We start from the raw sequence: 22,668 nt of genomic DNA on the forward strand, positions 1-22,668 counted from the left end.
TTATTGCTATTCACTTGAGGTGCTTTTACTTGAGAATGCCAGTGGCGCTTCTAAGGCATTTTTATAAGCTAGACAGTGCTGCAATTTTACGTAGTACTTTATCCGCTATACCACAGGTCCTTGCGGAAACAAATAATGTTTCATTACCTTCAAGAACAGAGAGTTCTGTGATTCTCATCATATCGTCCCACATAAGCACCGTGATGTGGCTATAATGAGTTTTGATGTAACTGATGACAGCACGGATATGAGCAAAAAACATCTGTTGGCTCGACAGCTTCTCGGAACGCATTCTTTTCTGACAATGCTCACAGACTCCAATATAATAGACCTGCAAAAGAAAATCAAAAACAACATCAGAAAGAATACAAGGGTTCTGTTGTTAAATGCTGACAACATACTTCTTCCTACGTCAAACTTCTCAACTTAACAGTTACAGGAAACATTAATTGGAACAAACACACTGAGGATATTACCAAGGCTGCTGCAAAGAAGGTAGTTTCCCTATACCGTGCTAAAAAATTACTCACACCAGAGAATATTCTATATCTTTACAAAGTTACCATTCAGCCATGTATGCAGTATTATTGCTACATCTTGGCTGATGCATCTATCGTTAATTTATCTCTCTCAGACAGGGTATAAAAAAATTCTCCAATCTAATAGATCCCCCCACCATCGATCTAACTCCAACCTCTGTCCCATCACCACAGTGTTGCATCCCTGTGCCTGTTTTACAAGTACTGTAACCGTGCATGCTCTGATGAACTACATCAATATACATACTTCCAACTAACCCGACTAACAGCAAAATCCCACCCCTTTCACCATTGAAGTCACTGGATGCCAGAGAGCCTTCTACTCTATTTTTTTCTCTTGGATTGCTTCCCTTTCTATTTTATGCTTCCCTGACTGTACTAACTTGCAGAAGTTTAAATGTAATTGTAAACAGACATCTCGCTGCTCAACTTCTCAGATTTCTTCATGATCTCGAATAGTAGACCTTTATATTCCAAGTGGCAATGTCTTGTTTGGAGTGAAAAAGAGCACTTGAATGAAATGTGTTCTGATGAGCTCAGCACTTGTGCCCTCTTGAGATACAGACTCCCAACTAACCCGACAAGCAGTAAAATCCCACCTCTTCACTGTCGTGGTTCTTAGACGCAGAAAAGCCTTCTATTCTCATAATTTCTTCTTTCAGACTGCTAGACTTTGGCATTCTCTATTTCCTGCTACCCTGACTGTACTAACCTGCAGAAGTTTAAATGTAATGTGAACAGCCATCTATCAGCAAACTACTTTTTGATAAAATTATGTCGGTTGAATCTCATTATTATGTACAGTGAATCCCCGTGTTGTATTTAGCACTTGAACTGCCTTGCCTGTCTTTCAGAAAGACATACTTCTCACGCAACAAAAAAATTTAGTGATATAAAAATCCAAATATCATTGTAAGGCTATGTTGGTTGTACTCTTCAATTCTTAGAAGTCAGAATGGCACAGCATGTCCCTGCCTGTTTTCACATGTCACAGACATGCGTGAAAAAAAATATTAATAGGCATATTCAAGCAATCACCAATTCACAAATTATCGCCTGGTCAGCACCTGCATGAAAATAAAATGTGTGGTGCAGCGTACTCTGATGATTGCTTTCATACATGGTGTGGCAGAAATACCTCCCATATTTTAAACTTTCAAGTATATATTGCTAATGAACTTATGCAAGTATTAATGATGGTTTTTTTGTTGTTTTTTTTTACATAGGCGTCACCACTTATCAAGGCCGATAGGCCACTCAAGGATAAGGGTTAAAGAGTGTAGAGTAGTCAAAAGGACAATATAGTAATCAATAGTAATGGAAGTTTGGTAAATTTGTTAACTTAAGTGGAACGGCTCATCAGAAACTTGTTCACGTTGGACTTGAAGACAACCATATTATAGACAGCTGGAAAGCAGGAAAACGGAAGACAATTCCACAGGCGTGCAGTTCTAAGAAAGAAGCTTTGATCATGGAATCTATGTTTAGGTTTAGGCACAGATAAAGAGTGGGGAAAATTATTGATAATGTTTTCAGCTAGTCTAGTGTTTCTTGTGAAAGTTTGGCGAGGGGGGACCATAGATTGAAGCTCAGTCAAACACTTTCCATGAAAATAACGATTTCATTTAGCTAATAAGTTGCCATGAGTTTTTTTTTTCAGGTATCCTCATCAAGCAATATGGTTTGGATTGGTGCACATCGTGTTTTTACTGTAGAAATGTTTTTGAAGAATAGTGAATCTGTAATTGAAACACAGAGAGCTTTCCAAGTTATTTCCATGGCAGGTGCTCGTCTGAACTCCAATCTCTGGTCCCCCCTCGCTAATCTTTCACAAAAAACACCCGTCTAGCTGAATCCACTGTGAAAAATTTCCCCCACTCTTTATCTGTGCCTAAATCAAAACGTGGATTCCATGAACAAAGCTTCTTTCTTAGAACTGCACGCCTGTGGAACTCTGTTCCGTCAGCCTGCTTCCCACCTGACTTCAACTTGGATGGCTTCAAGTCCAACGGTAACAAATTCCTAATGAACCGCCCCCTTAAGTAAACACTCTATCAAATCTCCACACTAACGTAATGTACTTGCAATAACTCTTATCCTTGAGTGGCTTCCGGGCCTTGATAAGTGGTAACCACTGTGTAAAAAAAAAAAAATAAATAAATTTCATTACAAGTTAGGACGACATGGTGCTGTTTCAGATAGAAAATCAATACAGCAAATTTCAGAGCTATGGGTTTGGCACTTAAAAGAAAGCCACCTGGAAGGCCTTAAAGTACTTGAACACAGGACAGAATTCGAGCTGTGAGACTTTCTCTTACTCAGTCTCCTACATGTTCAGCTCGCCAACATGCTTTGGCCTTGGGATTGTCTGATTCAAACAGTCAGAAGAATTCTACATACTGACATGCAGTTCCATTCATATAAATTAATGATTGCTCAGAAACTGCATGAGTGTGACTGGGAAGATTACATGTCAAAATGTGGGCGATATTTCTGCCGTAACCTGTATTTGTGGTAATGGTGTGGAGAGGTATAGCAATAAGTGCCCACAGTCGACATGTGCCTACTAATAGTGAAAGAAACCTGGACCCAATACAAGAATAATACAATTATGCAAATTTAAGCAGTGTTTGGGAGTTCAAAGTGGCAGCATAAGAAGACAGATTTTTTGTTCCACAACAATGTCTTTGATGTTTCTGAATTTTTTTGAGATGAGGATTGGTTATTCATATTATTTGGATACATCAGACTACTGTTCTCATCTTGAGTACGATTTTCATAACGTTTCGGTCGATGTAACCTCTGACCTTCTTTGGGTGTATCTTGTCAAACTCTGGAATGTTTTTTGTTGAACTCAGGAATTTGGACGCAAGGACCTGTTGTGCAGTGGTTAGAGTACTTGGAAAAATCAATTGTAAAAAATGATATTCTCCTGAAGGTTGAAGGTTCAATCCTCAGTGTGGGCAAACAAAAAATACAATTGCGAATCCTGTCATGGCTGATGGAACAAGAGCACGCTACCCCCGTGAAGTAAATAAGGGGTTCTGCTCGAAATTCCATCCAAATTCCTGAGTTCAACAGAAACATTCCAGAGTTCGACAAGATACACCTGAAGAAGGTCGGAGGTTACATCGACAGAAACGTTGTGAAAATCACATTCAAGATGAGAACAGTAGTCCGACGAATCCAAATAATACGAACAATCTCTTTATTTAGAACTCTGTCTAGTTTATGCGTGATTTTATTGTTAGAGAGAAAAAAGAAGAAAAGAACTGCAGGTGATAAAGCAAATGTTTCGTTATGAGAAAAACAAAAAGAACAAAATAATCCAACTCAAGTGTGCATTTTGTTTAAAACTCCAAAGAATTTACATGACTGAAATCGGAATTAATTTCCTAAAATACATTCTTCGGTCATGAAAAATTATAGATAATCCTTGGACATCGTAAACAAGGCCCACTCCGATCACCACCTTAGTATTTTTGAAGCCGTAAATGTAAGCATCCAAAGACCCTAACTCTCCAGACAAAAAAGCTGCCACATAATATACATCTTAAACTTTTTTGCAGATAGTGCATCATTTCTTTACAATTTAGGCGATATTCATTTGTTCTTTTTCTCCTTCCCCACTTTATCGCTTTTCCTTTTTTTCTTTTGTTTGGCTCTAAGGGAAACGGTATGTAATTACTAATTTATTTATTTTAACTAATTTTTGATTCACTAAAATTAAACTGTGGAAATCAATTAAAATCCACAATAAAAGCTTATGAAGACATTTTTGTTGATTTAAAATTGATAAATGTTTTTTTCTTTTTCAAATTATTTAAAACACTATTCTATGTAAATAAAACAGTAAATGCACGCGTGTCTGTGTGTGAATATTTAACTGATAAACTGTTAAACTCCTGGTTATCTAACACTGAAATTAATAGCCTGCTTCCCACATGACCACAATCTGGATGTCTTCAAGTCCAACGTAAACAAATTCCTGATGAACCGCCCCCCTTAAGTAGGCACTTTATTAAATCTCCACACTAACGTACTGTACTTACAATAACCCTTATCCCTGAGTGGCTTCCGGGCCTTGATAAGTGGTGACCACTTGTAAAAAAAAAAAAAAAAAAAAAATAGTAATCATACACCAAGAATGGTTTATAACAAGTAAAATCTTTGTTTGGACGATGCATAATACATACAGACATATCAGCAAGTTAAAATGCAAAATGTTCATTTCAACTTGCCAACATATTTCTGTTACTTTTTTGCATGCCCAAATTCATTCATAATTGAACTCGTTTAATTATATTTTTTTTTTATTTGTCTGTTGATAGATCAAATGGTAGGAATCATGTCACTAAATGTTTTGCTTTCAATTCTAGCTGATGGTACCCAAGTCATTTTTTTTTTTAGCTTTTAAAATCACTACTATATATTAGGTACAATATAATATTCAATAGAGAATTCCATCCATAGCTTTGAGCCCATGGAGGGGAATAGACCATTTAAAACTTTATAGATGCTTTTGTAGCGAGGAGTTCTTTTTTCAGGATAAGGGTACTGGCCCCAGAAGGTACATATAGCACTTGGCCTTTCCAAATGGTCACCCATCTGGCCAGGCTCAACGTTGCTTAACTTTGGTGATCTGGTGAGAACCGGTGTGTCAACGTGATTGTGCCATACATCAATAAAGAATTGGCTTTCTAATAATAAATATGAAATTTGCATGAATTAAAAGACATTTAAGCATATTTCATGACATGATATTTCATAAAAAACAAAACAAAATACAATTACAGAAACTTTAGCTATTTTATTACTATTTTATTACTTCCTTAAGAAGAAATATTTTACCTCATCAGCTCCGATGTGAAATCTACGCGCCTGTGGATGCAAAGCTATAACCTGATCTATCATCATTTGAACCGTCTTTATAGAACCTGGAAAATAGCAGAAAAGGAAATTCTGTTCATTTCTTACCATATTTCATAAAATGGCAGTTTATTTCACAAAAAAAAAATAAATAATTTTCAAAATATTCAATGAACATAAACTGAAACTGGACATTCGAATTATTTCTGAAAATTCACAAAATGCTACGATTACATCTACTACAATTGTCTTACATTCAATAATTATATAAAAAATTACAATTGCCGACTATTCAACAAGTGTGTATCTCATTATTTGGATACTTTAGAATACTGTTCTCGTCTTGAGTATAACACATAAGACATACTTCAGTCGATGTAAACTCCGACTTTCTTCAGGTGTATCTTGTCAAACTCAAGAATTTTTCTGTCAAACTCGGAAATCTGCAGTGAATTTCAAACGAAACATTTTATTTTATCCATGGGGTAGCATGCTCTCGTTCTGTCAGCTATTACTGGATAAAAGGTCCGAAAGGACCTGTGGCATAGTGGATAAAGTACTTGATAAAATTCAGTTGTAAAGTTACACTTTTCTGGATATTAAAGGTTCAATCTTCAGCGCAAGCGATACTCAAAATACAATTGTGAATGACTTCTTTTTCTGAGCATTTGTACATTAGATCGGAAACCATAAGTAATAAATGGAATTGTTTAGCTGGTGGACACTAACAACACACATCAGCAATTTTCCTTGGAACAAATGATAATTGTTGCAGTTGCTAGATAATCAAAAGCAATTCTTGGTTGCAATGAATGATGGCTTTTTTAAAATTTGGTTTAAATGAGGCTGTAAGAAATGTCAAAGAAGGAACGAGAATATATATATATATATATGATGATTGCAACGCCACTCCCTCTGACACTGAAAGTTCATGAGCCCGAAAATGACTTATTTAGTCCTGCCGGCGAATTCACACGCTCAAGCAGACATGACATTGAAGACGGTCATTGGTATACATACATATATATACTCGCACACACACATACATATCACACACATATATACATACATACACAATACATAATATGTATACATATACATACACACGGGCAAACATACACAAGACAGTCATTGGCATACATATATATAAATATATACACGCATGCACACATATATACACATACATATCTATAAACATACGTACATATATACTTATATACATACACAATGCATAATACACATACATACATATACATAGCCACATGCATACATATATACACACATATACTTACACATATATATACGTACATATATGCACCTACATATACATACACATATATCCATTCATACAAATACATATACATGCATACATACATACACACAAATGCGTACATACACATGCACACATATGTGCATATATACACATAAACACATATATGCATATATACACATAAACACATATATGCATATATACACATACATGCATACAAACATATATAAATGTATATACATACACACACAAACATATACATACATATACACATCGATATACATACATATACACACACATGTACATATATAAATATACATACACATATACATACATATATACATATAATGATGGCAGATCAATTGTTACATGTATCCAGCATTTCAGGCCCACACACGTCACAGCTTTTTCATCGCCACAGGACTATTTTTTATAGACAAATGCCTGAGGGAGTATCTATACAAAGATGATGTTACAGAGTTTTAGCTTTGTACGACAGCTAAATCTCTCTCTCGGTTCAAAATGTTGACATCCAGCAACAAGCAAGAGCAAGATAGCCAGCAACAAGTCAAACTGCAGACCAGCTTAATGTGGGTACTGGTCTCCCGCGTTATGGTTTTTTAAATCAGAGATTTGCTTCTCCTAGAGGGGTTGCCTTCACCACAGCTTACGGGAGCCCTCTCCACCCCACACACATATGGAAATAAACACATGCATACATGCAGATGTACGCCAATATAGATATGCATGTGCATACACATGCAAACATACACACGTAGAAGCACAGATATATGCATATACATAGACATGCATATACATACGTACACATAATACACATGAAGGAACATTCCAAAAGTCATACTCAATGATCAGGACGACGATGATGGTGATGGGCACGATTAAATGAGTTTGAAATTAAAAAAAAAAATAGCACGGATTTCCATCTTCTTCTCATTGTTAAATAAAAAGTTTGTCTATAAGACTAACACTTCTGCGGTAGATAATGATGATGTGGACAAATTCACACATTATTTCACAAATAAAATCGACGTCCAAATCAAATGTAAACACAATCCAACTGACATGTATTAAAGACGCTTGGACTTTCTTTTTTTTTTTAATAGAAAGTTTGGTTGAGACTCACACTTCTGCAGTAGAAAATGATGATGATGTGGACAAATTCACACATTATTTCACAAATAAATATATGAGTGTGTGTGTGTGTGTGTGTGTGTGTGTGTATATATATATATATATATATATATATATATATATATATATATATAGCGTGGAACAATAAAATTGTCACCCTAGAAAAGATGACATGATTACATTTCTGTTTGATGAAAACCAGTTTTCTTTTTGGTTGCAGACTATCTACTAGTTGGCCAGTTGTGTACAAATCTCAAGAGTGATAGGAACCTTCTATTATATCTTAAAGTGATACTATATTCAACGAGCGAGATCAGAGATGCACCGCTGTACAAATCATTCTCTCTACTGATCCAAGTTATGACAACAGGACCATTACCAGCACCCTCAAAATGTAAATCTGGACTGTTCAATGCTTGAGGGCACAGTTCACTGAAGTTTCCGGCCATGGTATTGAGCTGTAGTGTTGTTTTTTTAGGGCGACAAATTTAACGTTCCACCCTGTATATGTATATATCATGTATATATATATCATGTAATCAATAAATGATTAAATAAGTAGAGAATGAGTACAACACACGTCCTTGGATGGAGTGAATAAAATATCCATTCAAAATTTCTTATAGATTCCTGAATACATAAAGATTCCCAAGCTTTAAATGATGCGCTTGAAGTAGATTGGATGCCATATCGATCGCAAGGTTTGTGAAAACATCAAACAAAAAGAGAATAGTAGTTTAAATAATTCAAATAAGACCAATTATCACTCCACGTGTAAAAAAACAATCTCAAAACCTATTAAAAAGTTATTTTGTATTATAAGTGTTATGCAAAGTTGAATTAGAATTTGTAAGTTAACAAGCCGATACAAAGCAGAAGTTATTTTTAAAATAAATATTTATTCATTATAAAATTTAAAATCAGCTACGACGATATACGCCTCTATTTTTTATTTGCTTTTTCTTTCCTCCTGACGGAATGAGAGCATGCTACCCCCATGGATTAAATAAGGATTCGGTTAAAAATTGTGTGCAGATTCCATACTTTGACATAAAGATTCCCAACTTTGAAAACAACACTCAAAATGAGAACAGCAGTCCGAATAATTTTGAAAACCCAGAACTATAATAATAGTAATAATAATAATAATTTATGAATTTTAGAAGGGAAGAAAAAGTAAAAGTAAAATGAAAGTCAGAGTTGTGTTTTCCGTGATAGTATCAGTAAATTAAAGAACATTCCAAATAACATAATTGCATTGGTTAGATAATCTACCTGGCATTGCCGGGAATCTTTACTTCCATTTTTGTCCCCCACCTCCTTTTCGAACTGTTGCTATGACATCATATATACTGCACATATAATACATACCAAACAAACAGGAATACAGCTTTATACTAGGTACTAGCTGTACCCGGCCACTCTTTGTTGTGGCTCAGTTTGTGTAAATGGAACCCACCTCCACAAAAAAAAAGAACATAATTCATGACTACTCTGTCAATTTTCAGTCTACAGGCTTCAGATTTGACATAAGGGGTATTGAGATTTGGGAAAATCTTTAATCAGTTTTCGATCAGAAATTTGGCTGTTAAAACTCTATCAAACTCCTCCACCAATTTTGGGTCTAAACAGTTAAAATTTTAGATGTAGGTCACTTGGACATGGATCAAACTTTTTTAGTTGATTTGAGCCCAAAACAATAAATCTTAAGGGGTCAAAATTGGGGTCAAAGTTAAAAATAAAGTTTGACCTTTTTTTTTTTTTAACTTTGACCCCAATTTACAAATTACTCAGCCAATTTTTGGTCTAAGCATTTGAAATTTTACATAAAGTGTATTCAGACATAGAGCAAGCTTTTTAATCAGCTTTTGGGTGAAAATTTGTCTGCCCAGGGGTCAAAGTTCAAAAGATTTGACTTTTTTTTTTTTTTAAATTAATTTTCACCCGAAACAAGACACAGTGCCACTTTGAAGTAGGGGGCTACTACCGTGGACATAATTTGCAGAGGCATTATGAAGGGAGATGAGTAGCAAGATGTTTGTTGACATTACACTTGAACTTCTGCATATCAGTACAGTTGAGAAAGCAGAATCCTGGAAGGGAGTTCCAAAGACTTGCAGTTTTGGGGAAGAAACTATTGGAGTAAAAGGCTTTCTTACATCTAGGGATCTCTACTGTAAAGGGGTGGGACTTAATTGCTTGTTGGGTTTGTCGGGGGTAATCACGTTGAGGAGGTACAAGTGCTTGCAGTTCGTCAGAGCATTCACTATTAAAGTATTTTTAGAACAGGCAGAGGTATAGGACAGAGGCTGAAGCCTAGATGACAGTTTAGGACCTATCAGGTTGGCAACTCTCTTTTGAACCCTGTCCAGGAGCGAGAGACAAGCAGCAGATGCACCAGCCCAAATATGACAACAATACTCCATACATGGGTGAATGGTGGCCTTATAGAGGTACAGGATACTTTCAGGCATAAGTAATTTTCTAGCATGGTAGAGAGAGTCCACCTTCTTTGCAGCAGCCTTGGCAATGCTCTCAATGTATCTATTCCAGTCCATGTTCCCTGTAAACGTTAGGCCGAGGAGTTTAAAAGAACTACTTTGAGGCAATGTGTTCTTGGCCATTGCTATTGGTAGTAGAAGTGGTTTCTTGTAGTTATTGAAAGAAACAAGTTTAGTCTTGGCAGCATTGAATGTGACCATCCATTTTTGTCCCCATTCCACTACAGATTGGCGGTCATCCTCTAGTGTTTCTGCCATTTCCTTAGATATGTGTTCATTTGTTTTCCCCTCATGCCTTTCAGAGAGTGGTGTCATCGGCAAATATACACATCTCTGAAACAATTTTATCAGGGATGTCATTTATAAATATCAGGAATAATAAAGGTCCAAGGATACACCCCTGAGGCACTCCCGCATTTATATCATATTGTTAAAATGTACGACCGTCGAGGACAACTTGGATTTTTCTCTTACTTAAGAAGGATTTAATTACATTATGTATTCTTCCAGTGATACCATATGATCTAATTTTCCTTAGAAGACCATCGTGCCATGCCCTAACAAAAGCCTTAGATATATCAAGGGCTACTGCTCTACCCTCCCCTGTTTTATCCAGTGAACGGTATATACGTTCAGATATCTACTGTTGAATGGGCTTGCCTAAATCCATATTGTTTGTCGGTCAGGAGTTTAGCAGCTGTTAGGTGTTGGACTAGGGTTTAATTAACTAAGAACTCAAATATTTTTGTGAAAAACGGGAGGCTAATGGGGCGATAATTTAGTGGGCCAGTTCTTTCACCAGAATTCTTCAAGACTGGTACCACAGAAGTGGTTTTCCAGTAGTCGGGAAAGCAAGATTCGTTAATGCATTTATTGTAAAGTTTGGAGAGGACTGGAGCAACCTCAGCAGAGCATTTTTTTAATAGCACAGCCGGGATGAGATCTGGTCCACAGGTTTTAAGGTGTCTAGGTTTATGATACCATGTACCTGAGAAGGGGTGATTTTCAAATCGCCTAGTGTGGTGTCTGTCCGCAAAGGAAAGTCGAGGAGGGAGTGGTGTGCCCGGTCTAGTGTGGAGTTTGAGGCAAACCGACTGGCAAGCAGATTAGCCTTGTCGGTTTCTGTGCAAGCAACCTCATGATTGTTTGATAGTGGAGGAATCGTTGACTGCCCATTATTTACTACACTTGTAGATTTTCCAAAAATCACGGGTTCCTAATTTCTGTGCTTTGATGCGTTTTCTGGTGGTTTCAGTGTAATCTGTCTTAGCTGTCGCTATTACTCTCTTACAATTATTTCTAGCTTCTATATACTTCTGTTTGTTTGAACTGGACTTATGTCGGTTAAATCTGCAGAACACATGCTGCCTTTGAGCAATGGCAGCTGCACAAGCAGAAGTAAACCATTGGGGAAAGTGGGGCATGCTATAGAATTTCCGTGTGGGAATATGTGCTTCAATTGCAGTTTTGAACCATTCAGTGGTCTCATTTGCACACTTTTGCGCTGGAAGAGAAAAGATATTTCGCCATGGGGCATCTCTGATGAGTTCGCTGATGGCTTTCCAGTCAGCCTTTTTATAATACATCATTGTTTTGAGTAGTGGGTCTTCAGTTTTAGGGCGAGAATTTAGGGTGATTTCTACCATTATCACAGTGTGATCAGCATGGGCTGTGGACATTTGTTGTACAATTATCAGGAACTGTTGTCAGAAATAGATCTTGTTGATCTTGCTGGTCTGGGAAACGTGTCGGAAATGTAACTGTCTGAGATAGGCAATGGGATATAGATAAGCTATGTGTTGTGCTACCATCTGTGTAATTAGAGAATCCAAGCCAGTTACTGTGGTGGACATTGAAGTCACCAAATACATGTACTTGTGCGCTAGTATTGAGGGAGAGTGCTATATCTATGGTGTCAGAGACTTTGTTTATTAGGGTACAGTCCTGGGTTAAGGGAGAGCGGTAAAGAAAATAGAAGTAGCTAATATTATGCTGCATATTTAGTCTGAAGCACATAAAGGCCTGGTCATCTGATGCTAGTTTTATTTCTCTAGTCAGGGGGAGTGTGTTATGAATATAGACTCCCAGCCCATGCATATGTCTGTCCGAGTCCTTACGGTAGAGTGGGAGATAACCAGGCATGTTAAAGTGGTTAGAAGGAATGGAGGAGTGTAGGTTAGTTTCCTTTAATGCTAAGATATCCGGGTGTTTACAAGGAGAAATGATTCAACATCATCTAAGTTAGTTCTAAGCCCGCGCATATTCGTAAATGTAAGTCTCAAGGGAGGAGGCAGGTTGGTTTTCTTTGAGTTTGGTCCTGGTTTAAACGTAACTTTTGCTTGAACTGTCACTTTATTTTTCAGTCTGTAGCAAACTATTCAGCCAATTTTGGGTCTAAACATTTGAAATTTTACATAAGTGGTTTTCAGACATACAGCAAGCTTTTTTATCAGTTTAGGGGTGAAAATTTGGCTGGCAAGAGGTCAAAGTTGAAAGAGTTGACCTTAGCAGACTCTACCAAACTCCTCCACCAATTTTGGGTCTAAACACTTGAAATTATAGATGTAGATTACTTGGACATGAGTCAAACCTTTTAATATATATATATATATATATATATATATATGCACATAAAGTTATGAACAGTACATAAGGCCTGAGCAAAGCCGGGCTGAACTGCTAGTCTCCTATAGTTGCTGTTTCACAACAATCTTTGAATACGTAAGTAAAGGCAGAATGAAAAGTAGGTAGATTAAGTTTTTTTTGCTTTTCTGATAGCAATAAATTGCTATCATGATAAAACGAACACACAGACACAGAAACACGCAAGAGAAATAATAATCAGAGTGAGAGAAGAGAGAGTGAAAAAGGACAGTTGGGAAGAATATATACAGAAGGAGAGAGGGAGAGAGAGAAAGAGAAAGAGGAAATAAAACTGTTGTAAAACGTTTGCTTTCTTTTGGCATGAGAAGAAATGTAAAAAGCGAGAGAAAGAAAGGAAATAAAAACTGTTGTAAGATAATGTTAACGCCGTGAAATGTTTATCGATTTTTCTTCAGCATAAAAAGAAATGTAAAAAGCGAGAGAAAGAGAGTGAGGGAGAGAGTTGGGAAGAATATATACAGAGAGAGAGAGGGAGAGAGAGAAAGAGGAAATAAAAACTGGTGTAATGCTTTTTTATTCTTCGCATAAAAAGAAATGTAAAAAGCAAGCGAGTGAGAGAAAGAGAAAGAGTTGGGAAGAATATATACAGAGGGAGAGAAAGAGAGAGGGAATAAAAACTGGTATAGATATTGCATGCAAATACTGTTAATCTGGCCAATCAGAATGAGCGGAATTAGTCTAGGGAGACTTTATTATTTATGTATCGGAAAAGAGGAAGATTATGTTATGTTTATGAGTTTATGATCCAGTTAGGAAGGGTGCAAGCACAATATATATATATATAATGTGTATATTTCCTCCCAGTGATAATTGGGGGTGGTAGGATATAATATTTAGAGGGAAAAATAGGAACCACTTCCTCTAAAGAGGGTTGTGATTGTGATGGTGATGCTCTTAGGATTAAATGTAGGATTTATTTATTGTGATGGTGATGCTCTTAGGATTAAATGTAGGATTTATTTATTATGTGTCTGAAATGGCGTTCTAAAGTTACATAAGATAATGGCTAATAGTCTAGACAATAAATTTGTATGTGGCATCTTTTGATGCAAACCTACAGTACTTTGGTCCAGAGGGGAATTCCTGCAATCAAAGTATTATATATGGAGATAATTAAAATTATATATGGGAAGCAAAAAGGGCAAAAAAATTCATCCATAAAAGTTAATTCTTAGTTTTTATTATACTGTTCTATGTGATATTGCCCCCCCCCACACACACACAAATAAAAAGCAAAACAGAGTAGCTTTGCTAATATATAACTATTAAATCAAGTTTATATCATTCTAATGACAATTTGCTTTAAGAGTTGCATTAAAATTTTAAAAGTTGAACTTCATCTTTGCTTTAGGTACTGATTACTATTCAAATTGATATCAACTGCATAAATTTGCTCTCATAGTGTTACATACTGGCTGACCCATGTTCTGCCATTGCCCAGAAAAGTTAAAGAATTAACTGATGGCAAAGCAATCACTTACAGGGATAGATAAAAGGAGTTGCTTACTTGGACACCGAGCTAATATACCAAAACTGAGAAAGGAGTCATTTATCTGGATGGGCAAGATAGAAAATTGATGAAGGAACCACTTACCTGGATGGGTCGGACAGAGAGCTGCTGGGTAAGGAGCCACTTCCCGCAATTCCTTGAACTTCTCATGTTTTAATACAAACTAAATTTATGAAAAAAAAAAAAAAATCATTTATATTCAAAATGTAATCAACTAATAGAGTTACCCAGAAGTTTCTGGAGGGGTGATTGGTTAATACTAGTGGTGGGACGATTAATCGGAATCGGAATCGTTAATCGTAAGAATCGTGTATTTTGGGAGGTATCGGAATCGGAATCGCATCGTTAAAAAATACCTTAATTTTCCGATTCCTTCATTACGATTCTTTTAGTCTGATGTTGAAAAAAAGAAAAAAAATTCCTGATATTTCTAACCGCAAGAGAGAAATAAAAAGAAACCAAAGAAATTCATTATTAACAGGGCAATGCTTAGTGCCCCTCCCTTACAAGGTTCATTCATTCAGATCTATTGTAATCAAAACTACAAAAGAGTTAACTTGAAAAGAAGTATGCAGGGCTCTACATTGCGAGTAAAAATAAAAAAAAAAAACGCTTATCTTTTTAGCGATTGTTTTTTTTTACTGACAAATCTTCTAATACTGAATGAAAATGCTTTTTCAACTTATATTTTCTTAAAATAAAACGAGCAAAGTCAAATTATTTAAACAGTAAAAGGTTTAATAGAACAATATACTTTTTTTCTCTTTTTTTAAAAGAAGGCTTTTGAAAGAAATATCTCTAAAATGAAATTGATCACGTTGTATTATTTCGCAAAGTTTTGACAGTAGTCGGTTTCTTTTGAAGTTTCAAAAAAATCGACCCCATACCTATCTCTTCCAAACCTAAAGTTATTAAATAACCCCTTCGTTAATTCAAGGGTAATTAATTCAATTCAGTCAAGTTTTTTTTTTTAATTTCATTGAAATAAAATCCATTATATTTTTTTTTCTCTCCATAAAGATAAAACCCTGAATTTGATTATATTAAAAGCAGAATAATATAATCTTTTTTCTAGAATTTTAAATTGAAAATTAAAAGTGTTTTGTGCAGTTCTTTGCCGAACGAAAAAGAAATTAATATATATATTTTTAAAAGGTTTTGTAATCAGTTAATTTTTATGTCATTTACGATTAATTAAATAATTTCATTTTAAAAAGTATTTATAAATAGAATTTTACTAAGGACTTATAGTTGGGTTGGTATTACTGTACACATAGATTCGAAAAAGTTGTCAAAAAACAAATATATAACAAATAAATGTTATCAAAGGCAAGATAAGTTATTTTTCTACCTAACTGGATATATTTTTCGGGTTTTTATTCAATGTAACATGTTTATTCAGCTCGAAAAGCATACAGTGTTTACCGATGTATTGGAAAATTCAAAATGGCGCCCGACGCTCTCTTTAACACGGTAAGTTTGGGAAAAGATGTTATAAATAATAAACTAGACAAAATACTGCTAGAAACTCGCTCAATGTATGTTACCGTGACATATTTTGATATATATTCGGTGTTTTTTAAATAGTATTTTGTCTAGTTTATTATTTATAACACCTTTTCCCGAACTTACCATGTTAAAGAGAGTGTCGGGCGCCATTTTGAATTTTCCAATACATCGGTAAACACTGCATGTTTTTCGAGCTGAATAAACATGTTACATTGAATAAAAACAAAAAAAATGTATCCAGTTTGGTAGAAAAGTAACTTATCTTGCCTTTGATAATATTTGTTTGTTATATATTTGTTTTTTGACAACTTTTTCGAATCTATGTATACAGTAATACAAACCCGGTTATTTTGTATCTACGGCGCCATGTCACGTGGTATATTGTTTTTTTTTTTTTTCATTACGCACGTTCATTTATAAATTATTAAATTAAATATTTGTCTTTTTTATATTTAATTAGTATATATTTTCTTTCTCTTCCGCTATATTTTTTTATTTAATTCATTAAATCTGTTAATTATGAGGACCAAAATAATGAATCGTGTGTATTTATTCTCTAATTTTCTTGTTTTTGTTCTGTTATATAAATTCTATTTTATTTGTTTTTTCTCTGAAGGATAAATTCTATTTTCTTTGAGTTTTTTTTTCTGTATTCCAATTAAGTAAAATAAATTTTCTCTAGAATAAATTTTGCTAATTTTTCCGTTTAGTTTGCTATATAATAATTTTATTTAATCCAAAACACGACGGTGTAGACATAAAATATCTCTTCCAAAGTTAGGGAACATATTTGGGAACTACCGACCATAAGTATAAAACTACCTGGTATATTTCAAAACAATAAATTCCCTAGGAATCGGAATCGGAATCGTACTTGGTATCGGAATCGTTAATCAATATTTTCCTGGAATCGGAATCGGAATCGTATAAAAATTAGGAATCGTCCCAACACTAGTTAATACCACATGCAACAGTATAATAAAAAGTACTTTTTATAAGTATGTTTATATTCGACCCTCCCACCTTTCCTTCAACCCCCTAAAATATAAATGAAGCATAAAAATAAGTGCATATGCACATCCGTATATTATATGAGCTTATCTAATTTTTTTTTCTGCCCCATCACACATTATATTTATAGACATCTCTCATTGGCACACTTCTAAATTTTTATATAATTCTACCACCCCATCCTCATCCTCTATCCCATACTCTTTTAGAATGCACACTAGCTTAATCACCAACTTAACTCCCCTCTAACCTCAATATAAACCTCTACTTCCAATCCCCTACATTCTTCTCATTTTTTCCTCTCTATGTCCTACACCACATCAATCTTCATTCCACACTCTTCTTTTTCCTTTCATTTTTGTCTGCAGCCTTATTTCTATATTTTTTCATGTTTTTTAAAGGTTTTATTTTTTTTTATAGTTTACGGTATATTAGGAAGGAAATGTACCCTAAATGAAATATCACATTTCTCTATACCTGTAATCTAGCTCCGTTCTCTTCTGATGGGAAGCATTAGGCTTCGAAAAGCCTAGGTATAAATAGCATCTATATCTCCTATTCCTAGTGATATAATTTCCTTTTTGAATGCATTATACAGAGCATCTTTAACCCCTCTTCCTATTGATGTTTTTATATGCTTAAGAACTGACAAGTACATTCATACATACATATTTACTTTATTTTGTCTATAATTTTTTTCTATATTTTTGCTCCACCTCCATATGTTGAGCTTCATATATTTGGAATAGATATAAGGCATACATCCATATCCCATAATCCCAAATTGATGAATATATGTACATATATATGCACACACATTATATATATAGATAGATAGATATACAGATATAGGCATATACATATACATATAGAGAAATGCATATCTATATATATATACATATACACATATATACATATACATATATATACATACATATACAGAGATATGCATATGTATATATACACATATAGAGATATGCATATATATACATATACACATATAGAGATAAAGATATACATATATATACATAAATATGCATACATATACACCTATAAATACATATAAAGATATCCATATATATACACAACCATATACATATATATACACATATACATACATATATATGTACATGTACATGCATAAATATATATGCATATACAAATATATGTACATATACATGCACATATACATATGCATATACAAATATATGTACATATACATGCACATATACATATGCATATACAAATATATGTACATATACATGCACATATACATATGCATATACAAATATATGTACATATACATGCACATATACATGTACATATAAATACATATATATACATATACATGCATATATATATACATATACATGCATATATATATATGCATATACATGCATATATATATGCATATATATACATATATATGCATATATATATACATATATATGCATATATATGCATATATATACATATATATGCATATATATATACATATATATGCATATATATATACATATATATGCATATATATATACATATATATGCATATATATATACATATATATGCATATATATATACATATATATGCATATATATATACATATATATGCATATATATATACATATATATGCATATATATATACATATATATGCATATATATATACATATATATGCATATATATATACATATATATGCATATATATATACATATATATGCATATATATACATATATATGCATATATATACATATATATATACATATACATGCATATATATACACATGCATATATATATATACATATACATGCATATATATACACATGCATATATATATATACACACATACATACATCCATAAATATATACATATACACATGTATAGTCATATATATATACACATGTACATATAGATGCATAAATATACATGTAAACATGCATATATATATATAGATATGTGCATACATATACATGCATATATATACATGTACACGCATACATGCATATATATATACACATATGTGCATACATATACATGCACATATGCACATAAATATACATGCATATATATATATATATATACATACATATGCATACATATATATACATATATATATATATATATATACATATACACATGTATATACATATGCATATATATGTATATACATGTGTATATCTATATGCATATATATGTATATACATATGTATGTACATGTGTATATGTATATACATATGCATATATATGTTTATGTATGTACATGTATATACATATGCATATATATGTATATGTATGTACATATGTATATACATATGCATATATATGTATATGTATGTACATATGTATATACATATGCATATATATGTATATGTATGTACATATGTATATACATATGCATATATATGTATATGTATGTACATATGTATATACATATGCATATATATGTATATGTATGTACATATGTATATACATATGCATATATATGTATGTACATGTGTATATGTATATACATATGCATATATAAGTATATGTACATACATATACATATGTATATACATACATATATATACATGCATATATATATATATACATGCATATATATACATGCATATATATATATATATATACATGCATATATATATATATACATACATGCATTTACATATACATACATATACATACATACGTACATATATATACATGCATATATATATACATGCATATATATATATACATGCATATATATATACATACATGCATATATATATACATACATGCATATATATATACATACATGCATATATATATACATACATGCATATATATATACATACATGCATATATATATACATACATGCATATATATATATACATATACATACATATATACATACATATACATACATATATACATACATATACATACGTATATATATATACATACGCACATATATATACATACGCACATATATATATATATATACATATATATATATCATTATTATAATTATAATTATTATACACACATATAAGTTTGATCTGAACACATAAAATAAAACATTAATAAAAAGAGAGTTCAGCTGTTATAAACATTCGTTGCTTATAACTTGACAATGAAGAAAAACGGTCTGTAATTTACTTAAAACTGTCAGGAGTCGAACAAAATATTTGATTTATAGTGTTTTCTTTTATTTAAAAAAAAAATCTCTTAGCACTAAATTTGTGCTTTAAAATGTTTTATTATATATATCTCCTTTTCCTTTTTCAATGTTCTTATCATATTTTTCTAGGTGGAGATGGGACATTCCAACAAAGAAATCTTTTTAAGATCCTAACTACCTTTTTTAAGTCCAAATGCTTATATATAAATGAAATTTGAAACTACATATAGTAGCATTACAAGTTGATTTTTTCTTTTTAGATAATTTTTATTTGTCAACTTACATGAAAAGAGTTGTGTAAAAAGATACTTAAAACCGTTTGAATTATGCAAATATCATCAGTAGCTCAAAAGTTATTAGAATTTTAAGTGCCAAAATTTATGCTTTTCCATGGACATTTTTCTTTACTAAATCTCTAGAAAAAATGGGCTAAATTAGACATCAACATTTCAAGAAATTCAGTAATTTCACCATCATTTATTTAATTTTGCAAGCTATTCTTATGAAACTTGGTACTCTTATGTAAAATTGTGTGCTCTTTCTGATTATGCAGTGAAATGTGATGTATTTCTTTACCATAAGCCAGGAATTATAAATTAAGATGCACAAATTTCAAAGTTTTAAAAACTGGCTACAGTGGTAGTCTATTCATGAACAAAACGAAGGATTATAGCAGTATTTAAATATAGATTTATTGAAAGCAAGTATTTACATGCCTCCCCACTAAAGGGGAGCTTAATCTTGGGTGTAGCCATTGAATGCCTCAAGAGCATTTATGGTCAGTATTTACTACTCCTCTCAAAAAAAAAATAAATAAATTGAGTAGATATGACTTAATCTCAGAAATAAATCGAAGAAAAATTTTCATATAGATTTTGAATTTTTGTAAGAGATAAAAATTCTCATAGTCGACCAGAACTTATGACTTCTAGGACCAGTCCAATTTTCTAAAATAAACTCCTGATTTACATTTTGCAAATCCTCTCTATCTGGCTAAAACTATACACCTATTTTCCGAGATGCAGTCATAAACCATACTCTACATGAATTCTCGAACATAGCTTTCACAATATCAGGAACCCTGGTAAGCAACAACTATATATTCAATGGTTGATGGTAATTTTTTTGATAGTTGTTCACACAGTTGTTGAATAAGACATTGAACGTCTGCCTCATTGCTTTGTTGCATGCTGTCGTCAGTTCAATTTTTTATAGTTTTCTTATTCTTTTCTCCAACAACTATTTCTTTTAACACAGACTTTTCACTTTTTTGTGTTTTCTTCATCAGATTGCAATGATCCTCCAATGACATATCTTGCAACCATTTCATCATTTTCGCTCCATTGCATTTCAGTAGTTGAACAGAGGAACGATGATGCATTGGCCATCCTCTTTGGTTATGGTCTAGATCACCAAAATGATGTTCGCATCCCAAGCAGATCTATAAATTGAACAATATTTTCTTTTAGCAATATTCACTTTTTGATATTTTTTAAAAATATATATTTTTTATATCGTTTTAGTGTAAAATTACAAAATTTGCTGTAAATTTTATTAAAATATTCTTACCGTGCACAATTAATGTCTTTATCTGAAGGGGGTCCACCAAATTTGCTTCCTGGAAGAAAGACAGCAAACCGCTTTTCAATTGTTTGGTCCATTACTGATGCTACAACCTTGAGACATGAAAATAATTCATCTCTTGTGTCATCATGAACAATGAATAAGCACTCTATCATCCTATTCCTGTGAGGAAAATTTAAGATTTCATCAGTGATGTCTTAAGTGGCTGTCTGAACGTAAAATAATGAACAAGTTCTTTTTACATTTTTCTAAAAAGGTATGGACATTTTGAACATGTTCGTTAAGCTGAAGATAAGATACCCCTGATTTGGTAATCAAATTCCAAAATGGTCCCATATTTTCATATAAATAAATGCCAATAAATTGTGACTGCAGGTCAGCTTGAACAGCTTTAAATTTCTGGTTTGCATTTTTTTACCATTTCCAAAACTTTCAGGAATTGTTCTCTATGAAGGAAAAGGGCATTGAACTTATCATCTCTGTAATTCCCTATTACAGACTTGACACCATTTTCTTGGCAATAACCTTGCCACAAATCCCGAATTCCATAATTGTGACTAGCTGAACCAAATATTTCTGATACTGTTTGTATTACTCTCTCCATTATAGAGCTTTCAGAATTCCAAGTGCGGAAAAATTATAGAGTTACAACCGAGTCGACGATGTTTATTTCTTTGCATTTTTCTGATTACTTGCTGATTACAGAAGTTTCTTCAATGTCAATTTTATAAATTTATCTGAATTTTTAGCTTTGTACCATCAATGTTGGCAAGTTTCATGAAATGATCTTTGGTAACATTATGGATGGCAACTGTCTGTATTTTTGAGATGAGGTGTTTTCATTTATTGAGATTGTCGGACTGACTTCCTCATCTTGGTTGTTATAGTCACA

General features: G+C 33.0%; 1 protein-coding gene and 1 long non-coding RNA gene across 3 annotated transcripts in view; both read right to left on the reverse strand.

Moving 5' to 3' along the window:
* LOC145293091 (hexosaminidase D-like) overlaps nt 1-22,668 on the reverse strand; it is a 127,190-nt gene that overhangs the window by 32,128 nt on the left and 72,394 nt on the right. For both annotated transcript variants that reach the window (XM_080139465.1, XM_080139466.1), the window contains exons 6-8: nt 14,590-14,668; nt 5,391-5,476; nt 148-331 (exon numbers count right to left, since the gene is read on the reverse strand). In XM_080139465.1, coding sequence (XP_079995591.1) covers nt 148-331; nt 5,391-5,476; nt 14,590-14,668 — 349 coding nt within the window. The remainder of the gene's footprint in view (nt 1-147; nt 332-5,390; nt 5,477-14,589; nt 14,669-22,668) is intronic.
* Nucleotides 20,860-21,875, reverse strand: LOC145293093 (uncharacterized). The gene is made up of 2 exons (XR_013869659.1): nt 21,762-21,875; nt 20,860-21,633 (listed from the first exon to the last, which is right to left on the reverse strand). It is a non-coding gene; the product is annotated as an uncharacterized LOC145293093 (long non-coding RNA).

Source organism: Euprymna scolopes, chromosome 14 (assembly GCF_053919585.1).
Source record: "Euprymna scolopes isolate OS-2025 chromosome 14, ASM5391958v1, whole genome shotgun sequence".
NCBI lineage: Eukaryota > Metazoa > Mollusca > Cephalopoda > Sepiida > Sepiolidae > Euprymna > Euprymna scolopes.